The 11525-nt window shown below is 35.3% G+C and overlaps 1 protein-coding gene across 2 annotated transcripts in view; it reads left to right on the top strand.

The window, feature by feature from the left end:
- LOC116070589 (sulfotransferase 1 family member D1) overlaps nucleotides 1–7141 on the top strand; it is a 22984-nt gene extending 15843 nt beyond the window's left edge. Inside the window, exons 5-8 of one of the 2 annotated variants that reach the window (XM_031342029.1) lie at nucleotides 1866–1992; nucleotides 3172–3266; nucleotides 4797–4977; nucleotides 5765–7141. In XM_031342029.1, the coding sequence (XP_031197889.1) occupies nucleotides 1866–1992; nucleotides 3172–3266; nucleotides 4797–4977; nucleotides 5765–5877 (516 nt within the window). In that variant the 3' untranslated portion in view covers nucleotides 5878–7141. The remainder of the gene's footprint in view (nucleotides 1–1865; nucleotides 1993–3171; nucleotides 3267–4796; nucleotides 4978–5764) is intronic. The other variant, XM_031342030.1, reaches the window with a different exon arrangement.
- The last annotated feature ends 4384 nt before the right edge of the window (nucleotides 7142–11525 follow it).

The raw sequence follows: 11525 nt of genomic DNA, 5'->3' as shown, positions 1-11525 counted from the left end.
AGAGAGAGAGAGAGAGAGAGAGAGAGAGATCTTACAGTAATGAATATCAACCAGAGCCTAGAAGGGTTATGGTTTATTTTTAGGAGTTTGTGGAGACATCCTCAAAGCATCTGCTCTGTTCTAAAGCCAGTCAAACACATCTTGAAAAAGGTTACAGACCATGTTGATAGATGCTTTTTGGCTTATTGTCCCAGTGTATTGAAATTGAAATAAGAAATAAGTAGTAATATTTACAGGGCTTAATGTTTATAATGAAATTTATAAGCTACAGCTTTCAACCTACATCCCTTCCAAACCTATTTCTGTCCACTCCTTCCTACCCTTGTCCATTTCCAAGCTTAAACAGGCTACTATCTGTGACTTGAGAATATAAAAGTTCTCACTTTGTCTATCAGTTGAAAGAGAAGGAAAATCTAATCATAGCTTCCTGAAGGTCTCTTTCTGCACTTAATTTCCTAGGAAACATATTCACTTCATGCATAGTTAAAGTTCAAATGTAAAGTTAATTTGAAGAGAGGTAGGCACTAGGTATTTCAGTAAATGAGTGTTACAAAACATTTTTCTGAGGAATTCCCCCCCCCTTTCTGTTCATAATGTTTGAATGTGGGTTTCTGTACCTGTTCCCATCTGCTGCCAGATGAAACCTCTCTGATGATGACTGGACAAGGTACCAACTTATAACTATAGCAGAATATCAATTCATTGATTATTTTTCTCCTTTTGTCAGTGGTGTTTGGTTCTATCCTAGGACTCAGAGCTACCCAGTCTCAGGTTCCTGGACCTCCAGGCATCATAGAGCACAGGGTCCCTCCTGTGGTATGGCATTAAACAAAACATTGGTTGGCGACTCCTACAAGTTATGACCAACCATTGACCCAGCACATCTTGCTGGCCAGACAGGTTGTAAATTGGGGATTTTGTGGCTGGGTTGATGTCCAGGTTTCTCTTTCCATAGCCTGCAGAATACCTCCTCATACCAAAGACACTAGCGCATAGGCATGAAAGTTCTAGGTCTTAATTTATAATTATCTTTCATATTTCATATTTGATAATCTTTTCAAAGTTTAAAGAGATTGAAGATGTGTCAGAAATGAGGTATGCAAGGAAGGAGTTGCAGAGACTAACTATGGAGCAGAGACTGAAGGAAGGACAAGCCAGCCTAATATAGCTATCTCCTGAGAGGCTCTGACAGTACCTGACTAATACAGATGTAGAGGCTCACAGCCATCCATTGAACTGAGTACAGGGTCCCCAATGAAGGAGTTAGAGAAAGGACCAAAAGAGCTGAAGGGTTTGCAGCCCCTTAGGACGAACAACAATATGAACTAACTAGTACCCTCAGAGCTCCCAGGGACTCAACCACCAACCAAGGTCTATACATGGTGGGACTGATTGTTCTGGCAGCATGTGTATAGTAGAGGATTACAAAGTCGATCATCAATAGGAGGAGAGGCCCTTGGCCCTGTGAAGGTTCTGTGCCCCAGTGTAGGGGAATGCCAGGGCCAACAAGTGGGAGAGGGTGGGGTGGCAAGCATGGGGATGGGGGAGGCAACAGGGGTTTGTTCTTGCTGTTTTTGTTTGTTTGTTTGTTTGTTTTTTGGAGGGGAAACTGGGAAAGGAGAAATCATATGACATGAAAATAAAGAAAATATCTAATAAAAAATCAAAATGCAAAAAAAAAGAAATGAAGGATGAACTTTTGTGTATTAAAACAATATATAATTGTGAATGCACTATGTTGGACATATGCATACAAATAACATGACTGGAACTGTAAAGGATAAATAAAAAGACAGCCATGTAAGCAATAGTTAAAAACTATTCAATTACAAAATTAAATCCCAACCTTTCATTCACCCATACAGATGATCTATGTGGCACGGAATGCCAAAGATGTGGCTGTTTCTTACTATTATTTTTACCAAATGGCGAGAATACACCCAGAGCCTGGCACCTGGGAAGAGTTCCTCGAGAAATTCATGGCTGGGCAAGGTGGGTCCTAGTTTTCCTTTAATTATGATTTCAATACTAATAGGTTTTTTCCAAGGCAACATAAATTTTAAAATCTAAGTCATATGTTTATTACAAAATTAATTTTCATCAAGCAATCTACTAATATACGGGGGAGAGTAAAGATAAAGAAAACATGTTCCTTTTGTCTTTGGAGGAACTTTTGGTTAATTTGTGATACCTATAGTTTCTAGTTCTGGGTTTCAACATTTCATAATTTATGAATGGCTACTGGCAATTTATTTAACAGCTTTCAAATCTCAATGCCTATGTTGTATTATCTTAATTATGTGCCTATTCCTTGGATTCTGTTCTTTAGCATTCAAAACTCTTCAGTGACTCTTCCTTTAATGAGCATACAGTTTCCTTTTCTATCTAATGATAGCAAATGTAGGGGAAAAAATCCAAACAGACATTTAAGCCTCCATATAAACTTCCTCTTGGAAACAAATCTGTGTAGGTGACAAGCAGCATAGACTTAACACCTGTCATTTCTTGAAATATTTATGTGCTTGTGGTATCACTGTCATTGTCATTGTCAAAGGCTGAAGGTTACTCAGAAGAAAATGTACTCTACCCTTCCCAGTCATTTTGTGACTTCCCATTTATGTCATCTTATTTATTTACAACTTCCTCTCCTCTGAACTTACACATCACTTATTTTTTGACAGTCAGACTCTACAGCCTTATTTTTGTTGTCTTAGTTATATTTATCAAATGATATTAGTTTTTAAAAGGTCCAATAACAAATTATCATATTGAGTGACCTACAAATCCTAGGGGACAGTGCTGTATTTTTTTGTACAGACTTTTTCCTTAAACTGTGCAGGGCTAAGTGTGCATGGTTGTTTTTGCCATGGTGTGTCTGTCTTAACTTCTTTATATGTAAAGGCATTTGTTATAATCAGAAACAAATTTTTCCTACTTTAATAAGGACCTTTCCTCTAAGTACAATTTCATTATCAGGTATGAATTATGGACATTGCAATATATAGGTTTTGGGGAAACATGATTCACCTAGTAACGGAATAACTTTTTTTTTTTGAAGTAGATTTCAAATTCCATGAGAAAATAACAGATAACCATGACTTAAAGAGATATTTATCTATTTCTACTTCATGTAAACAGTTTTTTAATTTTACATTTCATCATTAACTTTAGTGAGCTTTGGTCCCTGGTATGATCACGTGAAGGGCTGGTGGGAGAAAAGGAAAGAATACCGGATCCTTTACTTGTTTTATGAAGATATGAAAGAAGTAAGTAGATACTTCAATTCATTTTAAACCTATAATTTAACTTATTTGCATATTTCTTTCTTTTCTTCCTAATTTATAAGCATAGCTAATTTACTTTTAACTCTGGTTCTGTCATACAGTATGAATTAATTCAAATCCACCATGTTGCTATTGATTATCCAATTATTGGTAATAGTAATAAGATCTTTGAAAATATCTGTGTGATTCTATGTATGTGTTAAAATAGCTTACTAGCTCCTAAACTATAAAATCATTAAGATAATTGTAGAGTCTGGCCTTATTTAATCCCTTTATGTTTGTCCAGGCTCTTTTTGTACCATTTTTCCTTTATTCACTGAGTCTCCATTAAAAAAAACATGGCTGGGCAAGGTGGGTCCTAGTGTTCCTTTAATTATGATTTCAATACTAATAGGTTTTTTTCCAAGGCAGCATAAAAAACTGTTCATTTTAACATTATATCACTAGTACATACCAACTAAATTCCATGAGGCATATTGTCTCTCAAAACTGAAGTCTCACAAGGAAAACTGTAATTAAACTTAATCAGCTCTGAGTTTTGGTAGGCTTGACTCAGCTGATGTTTCTTAGATTTCTATCAAATCCTTTATGATGGATAAACCATCTCTGGTTTTAGAATCCAGTTCTATATTTATATGGAATTCACCTCATTCTTCTGCATGTTTCTTTTTTTGCATAGTCAAATTCTCAGCTGCTCTTATACAATAAGTCGAGTTTATACTAGTCACAATGATTACTACTACATAGTGCCCATGTTATGGGCTTTTAGGGAATGAGGAACCCTACATATGGGTATTTATTTGTTTATATATTAATTTTCATGAAAACTCTTATTTAGGTTGCCAAGATGTTGTCAAGACAATGAGGTTTAGTCCCCTCAGATATGGAGGACGATTTACGTAGTTGGCATAGAAGATATAGAATTACACTAGAATTAAAGATTCTCTGTACCATTAGATCACCCTCAGATATTTTCATTTTTAATTTAATAATTTCATCCTTATCATCATGATTTCCCCTTCATTTACATATGAATGACTTGGTCTATGAATGCCACAACTCTCTTACTTTGCTTCCATTTTCATACTCATAATATGTAGGTATTAGAGGTCATAGAATCTGTTTTTCACTCCTAGAAAATTCTTGAGATATATAATCTATATTTGGTGGTATATTTAAAAAACAAGATGATTGCTGATATTCCTTAACTAAAATAGCAACTTACTTTATTACTATCCAGTATCCTGCAAATTCATTATATTTTTAAATATTAATATTGAGAATTAATCCAATCAGTTTTTTTTAATTTCATGAAATAAACACTACTCTTGCTCTTAGCTTATGGTGGGTGCATTGAATGGCCAAAGAAATCACTTTGCTTTTCCAAAAAGTATCATAAAACCACCCAAATATCTCTCCCACTAGTTAAGCTTGAAAAGGACCTTACTAAGTGCATTCCTTTCTTGTGACTAAATATAACTGAAATGATCCTTTTCCCCTTTATCATTTCAGGATCTAAAGTGTGAAATTCAAAAATTATTAAAGTTTCTAGAAAAGGATATACCAGAAGAAACTGTAAATAAAATCCTCTACCATAGCTCTTTCAATGTTATGAAGGAGAATCCTAGTGCAAATTACACCACAATAATGAAAGAGATGATGGACCACTCTGTGTCTCCTTTCATGAGAAAGGGTGAGAAAAGCACAAATTCATTTTTGCATATTTTCTGATCACATCGTGGAAGGTATAAGTAATCACAGAGATGTGAAATTGTAAGAAATTAGAAGCAATTAAGTATGCTTAATAAAGGGAAATTCAAAAGTAGAAAAACATTTTTTTAGAATACTGTATTTTATCTTATATTATTTCTGGAATTTTACAGTTCAAATATCTCTAATTGAGATGAAAAATAGGTGTCTAATTGTGACTTCTACATTATTGTGGAATATTCTGTGAAATATAATGTAAGCAAATATTCCTTCAGCATGGCCTGTCATATCCTCCATAAGGATATGGTGCTTTAAATATATGGAAGGCTCAGTACATAAAGTACATAAATATGCTTAATTACATTCACTCCAGTAATTTCCGATCTTGTTTGATAATAAATTGTTTTCTCCTAAGTCATCATTTGACCCTGTAAACTAAAGCTTTCAATTGAAAAGTGCTCTTTATCCTTTGATACCAAGGCCTTAACAGCCTGAACATTAGAAATGAGATGGTCAGGCAGGGTTTCCTTCAGTGGCATTTCTTTAAGATACTTAGGAAGCATTATTTTTTTAACATACGATACTTGTAAAATCTATGGAAGTTAAAAGGCTAAGAAGTAGGTCCAGCAATTAGATCTGGTTGGAGTTGAAGGTTACAGTTATGATGAATATCAAAACTTAAAGACCAAAGACATTCAAATTGTTAACTCAAATTCCTATTAGACAGATATTTAATAGTAATCCCAAGTGCTTTTGCATTTTTTTTACAGGCATTTCAGGTGATTGGAAGAATCAGTTCACTGTAGCCCAGTATGAGAAATTTGAAGAAGATTATGTCAAGAAAATGGAAGAATCCACACTGAAGTTTAGATCAGAGATCTAGGGAGTGTTTGCTTCTCCTCAGTCTCCTTTGTCAGGCACCAACGTTAGAGAAAAGGCACAATCATGGCTCAGTAAAAGAAATGTTTATATTATTTTTCAATATTTACTAAAACTCATGCTCTTGAAATGTACAAATATCAGGTAATAATTCTCTCCTAATTATCTTCCTTACCAAAGGTTCATACAGTAGTTTCCCTTTTACTTTCTGTTATCAAAATAATACCATTTTAAGAGGCTTTATAACATATTTTTGGGTTCAATTCCTAATAGCTTTTTGTCTATCTAGAGGCCTCCTAGAGGAAGATTACGTTTCATCAACTAATTCAACTTCATCTGTGGTTATTTTACATTTTAAAATATTATGTCTTTAACATTGCCAAATTATTTAAATTCATTATGTCAGAATATTCCATTTCCCCTTATGTCTAATTTAGAAATATTAAATTTTAATGAAAAAAATCAATGGTACCCATTTTATAGGATTTAAATCAAGAAAATTAGAGATCTATTTTTTTTTGTCCTTCATTTCATATATTGAAGCTATTATGAAACTTATTACAGAAAATGTTGAGGCTTGTTCAAAATATTCTAAATTACTATTCTATTATCTATTTTATGTCCATGTAACATCACTTCTGAAATGAAAACTCTTTACAGTAAATTAATTTCCACAATCTCTCTTCTTTATTTGGTTTGGTATCACATCAGGGTCATTTTGTTCCGTCTGGAATTCTCCATTCCTGAATGAGATAAATACTCATTTTTGAACTATCAAGAGATGTGAATTCAAAACACTTTACATTTGTCTTCAGGAACTAATGTTTAGTGAAAAATGAAAATGTAAAAATAAATGAATAACGTATTATCAATAACGTATGATGCCATTCAATAAATAACATTCTTGACATGAGATAATTGATGAAGTGGACAGCCAGTTAATGGTAGCATAATTTAATGAAGAACCTTAAAGGGCATGAGAGGAGTCATAGAATAGCAACCTGGACAATATTGCTGTTGACCAAGTAGTCTATAATGTATTAATATCCTGGTGATAATAAAATGTTATAGGTTTACCAGATGTTACTACTGGAGAAAATGAAGTTATAATTTCTTACCATTTCATGCTGATTGCCTCTAATTTTTACATTATGTTTAATGAATGTCTTACTAATTTTAAATTTTCTAAAGCCAAGATAATTTTAAGTAACAACAGTAATGACTGTCTAAAATAAAATGCCCTTAAATAAAGTAAACAATGACCTAATTTAAAATGTTTCTAAGGCTACTTATACAGGTAAGTGCTGAAGGGAAGACCCACAACTAAAGACATCAGTTAAGTACCGTGTACTTGAGTATGTTCAAGGCTTGATGGAGCTTGGGGGTAAAATGGCGGTGAATATACACTTCTGCTCCTTATCATTGTCATAATATTCTAGGAAAAAATACTTATTTCTAAGGAACTCACTTGACTAAAAGCCACAGTGATGGGCTCATCCTCATAAAATTCATTCTTTTTATATTTTCTACTGTCTGAAGTAGTTAGTTTGGTATAATAGTGGAATGTTTTTTCAAAGATTCTATTTTCTGTCATTTAGAAAACAATGGCATTTAGAATTGAAGCAAGTTCCCATAGAAGGATGGATCTTTGCTTTGAACCAGCACTTGAGTGTTTATTAGAGTTTACTCTATAACCAAGATTCATAGATACTGGAGTCATGAAGTGGAATAGAACTACTGCTCATTGTTGTTGCCAATGTCTGCCTAGCAAAGGTTTTGCTTCCTACCATGAACTTGTGCTTTATACTAAGAAATTTTACTTTCAGAGAAAGGAGTCCTTAACAACAACAACAAAGATATAAAGTTCAGAGTGGCATGCATTTACGTTGAAAGCATGGGTATATAAAGCCACATTTCATTGCCTACAAGTATGAACTTCTCAAAAATATAAGGAAAAATACAACAAAATTAGTTATGAATGTGTGAAGAGCTACAGAAACAAAATCAACAGAACTGCCCTGAGTATATTTCTGGTTTTGTTTAATCAGAATTTTAAGCAAATGCTATGGCTTTCTTAAATTCCTATCTCTTTGTAATGCAACTTGGCAGTGAGTTAATGTAATTCACTAGATTTGTAAGGTTGACATTACCATATTTAAGTTGTAGGAGTCTTGTAAAGGATGGGAAATTGTCAACAAAGTCACCTATTCTGGGAAAAGAGTGAGTAGATTTTTAGGCTAGCCTCTGCGGCACCGTTGCATCAGTTTAAGTGAAAAGTCATCTCGTGAATGTTAACCTTGATTTTCAAACTTAATCGGATCAAGATGTCTAGAAGATTAGTAGGACACCTATTTGGGTGTGAAACATAATATGAAAGAATGAGATAGCTAGCTTGTAGATAGAAGTTGTGTTATTCCTGCATGGTGGTGTCTGTTGATGATGGCGTCTGTTGATTGGCCCATCACCACCAAACTCCAGGTGCTTTAGGATTTCAACAGGAACTCATCCTGATGACTTTCCAGTGAGCTTCTTTTAGAAGGATGGCATCTGTGCATTCTTAGCCCTCTCCAGAATAAGTGTTCAGTAAAACTTTAAGTCTAGTAGGCAGGTGTTAGCCTCTGCTATTGATAGACTCATAATACCCTCTCGTTAACGCTATCTCTTTGATCTGCTTCTCAAGATGCATTCCTCACAATTTCTTATGTATCTATGTCCCATCAATGTTTGTCTGATCTACAGCCCCTTTTCTGACCTGAGCAGGGATAACAATAGCTATCTTCCTGTAGTGTCTTGTATAATACTGAATGGAAAATTTCTAACTTGTATTTGATTAATATTACCATGGTATATGTATGTGTGCATGCCTGCATGTAGGTGCACAAACCATCTGTTAGCCTGAAGTCCATGAAGGCCTCAGATCCCCGAGAGCTGGGGGTATAGGAGGCTGTTAGTCACCCATTGTGGAAGCTGGGAACCAAACACAAGTCTTCTGGAAAAGCAACAATTGCCCTTCATCTGTATTCATCAGCTCCAAATATATACTTTATAAACACTGGACTTTTAAGGTTAAAATCTTTTATGTAGGATGTCTAGTTTAAAGTACAGAGTTGATTTTATGTTCCTCAGCTTCCAAAACAAGTTCATAGGGCTGACTACATTCTCTACACCTGGATTTTACCCACTCACTGTGCTACAGAATTCCTGGAAGGTTTCTTCAAAGGTATTTTAATACAAGAAAATAATGAAGTGTCTAATTCAGCTGAAGCTTATACTTTATGCACAAACATGTACTTACTGATATTTGAAAAATGAAAATTGTTAAGTTTTGCCATTTTTCATACAGGGGAATAAGAACTATGTTACAAATTATGTTTATATTATAAAGTGCACATGTTGTCAAATAGAGCTGAGAATTACCCAGCCATTAAATCAAGTTTTCTGATACTTCATTGAGATATCTAGATTGTATTCTTTTCTGTGTCTCTTATTCTGCTTAAGAAAACCAGCAAAGTTCTAAGCAGTCATCTAAAGAAGTGTGAATAGGAGATAGTATCTGAAAATTTTTTCTTAAATGTTACTGTTCATTTTACATACACTTCTTGCAATGTGGATATAAGCCTGCAACAAATGACACCAATATTCTGGGATGCTCAGAACTCTATAAACAATGCTCATATAGTTTGGGCATTTGAAGGCAGGCAGGACACCCATTGCCATGGTCCTTTATCTACTAGGCACAATGATTAGTATTTTCACTAGAATGAAGTGCTAGGGTGTTTGTGAGTCATTGGAGTGTAGATCATCACATCATATGCTGTTAGAAAATGTCAGGGGCTTGCAACTCCATAGGAAGAACAACAATACCAACAAATCAGACACCCCCCATAGCTCCCAGGGACTAAGCCACCAACCAAAGAAAGGAGTATACATGGCTCCAGCTGCATATGTAGCCGAAGATGGCCTTGTCAGGAATCAATGAGAGGAGAGGTCCTTGGTCCTATGAAGGTTCGATAGATGACCCAGTGTAGGGGAATTGAGGGTGGGGAGGCAATTGTGGGTGGGTGGGTGTAGGAACCCCCTCATAGAAGCAAAGAGAGTGGGTATATGATAGGAAGTTTCTGAGAGGGGAGGGAACCGAGAAAAGGGATAACATTTGAAATGTAAATAAAGAAAATATCCGATAAAAAAAGAAAAACTACAAAAAAAAAAAAATGTCAGGGGCTGGAGAGATGGCTCAGTGGTGAAGAGCACTGACTATTCTTCCAGAGGACCCAGGCTCAATTCCTATCACCCACATGGTACATCACACAGGTCTGTAAGTACATTAGAAAAGGACCCAACACCTTCTCAAAGACATATACACACAGGCAAAACACGAATGCACATAAAATAAAAATAAATAAATAATTAAAAATGCCAACCCTACTTTAAGAACTCATTGATCAATATGACAGAAACAATGTTACCATTTTACATTTTCCGGTCTTCCTGCTAATATAGTTGCTCTATGAGTTCTTCAAGATGTTTGTCATCCTGCTTAGCTTTGATAACCCTAACGAAGTTACAGTAACCATCGCATCACAGTATCAGAAAGAGATGTTTGCCTCAATATTGAACATGGGTTTCTACATTCAGGAACCCTGTTTGTGTGAAAATACACTTGCTCACTAATTTCACTAGGGGGCGAACTTTCACCATATCCTGATGTCAAGTGGCAGATTGAGTCTAAATGTTTGCTGAAGATTTGTGAGCTTTGGCTGGAACAAAGTGGAAAAGACACAGACAGGAGCATTTGTTGTGTTTCTAAACATCTACAAGGTCCACATGTCACATGAGTCCAGCTTTGACTTTTCTAAGGTCCATTATAGCAACCTGTACCATGAAGTAAACTAGGTCAGTCTCAATCTCAAAATAGGAAAATTTCTCCCCCTCCTCTCTCTCCCTCTCCCTCTTCCTCTCCCTCTCTCTCCCTCCCTCCTTCCCTCCTTCCTCTTCCTTTTCTCCCTTCCTCTTTCTCTTCCTTTTCTCCTTGTCTTTCTCCCCCTACTCTTCCTCTTTTTCTCCCTTCTCTTTCCCCCCTTTCTCTTCTCTTTCTCCTTCCTTCTCTTGTCCTCTTTCTCTCTTCTGTGACAGACATATATATATGTATATATATATATATGTATATATATACATGTATATATATGTCACACTAATAATAACTTACAGATACAAATATAAATATCCATTTAACACAAATTACATCAGCGCTCCACTATTGCTTACGTCTTACATATTGACATGTTATAACCTGGTTTTCAGTTCCAGACATAAATCTTTTGGATGAGCAGGCCTTAAATCCAAAGAGAAAGTGTTTGGTCCCTTTCCATGTAGTCATTCTACTACTGCACCAGTGGATAAGTTTTGCCTGGTCTGTCTTCACAGAAGCATCTGGAATCCATGGGTGACTAAAATATTTGACAATTTTCCCTAGCAGTAGGTAGTAGGAAAGCTAGCCAGGGAAAATATTTATCACATTTCCAGCTTGTTTTCTCTATGTCCTGTAGGCAATGCGTGTAATCTCTTCAGGCATAGCATCTTACCATTTAGTTGTGGTGAGCAACCAACAGGAATAGCAAATTGTTTGGAGAAACATCAGGCTTCTCCCTCACC

This window comes from Mastomys coucha, unplaced genomic scaffold (assembly GCF_008632895.1).
Source record: "Mastomys coucha isolate ucsf_1 unplaced genomic scaffold, UCSF_Mcou_1 pScaffold22, whole genome shotgun sequence".
Classification (NCBI taxonomy): Eukaryota; Metazoa; Chordata; class Mammalia; order Rodentia; family Muridae; genus Mastomys; species Mastomys coucha.
Note: the sequence above shows the minus strand (reverse complement) of the source record. Positions and strands in the feature narration are given on the sequence as shown.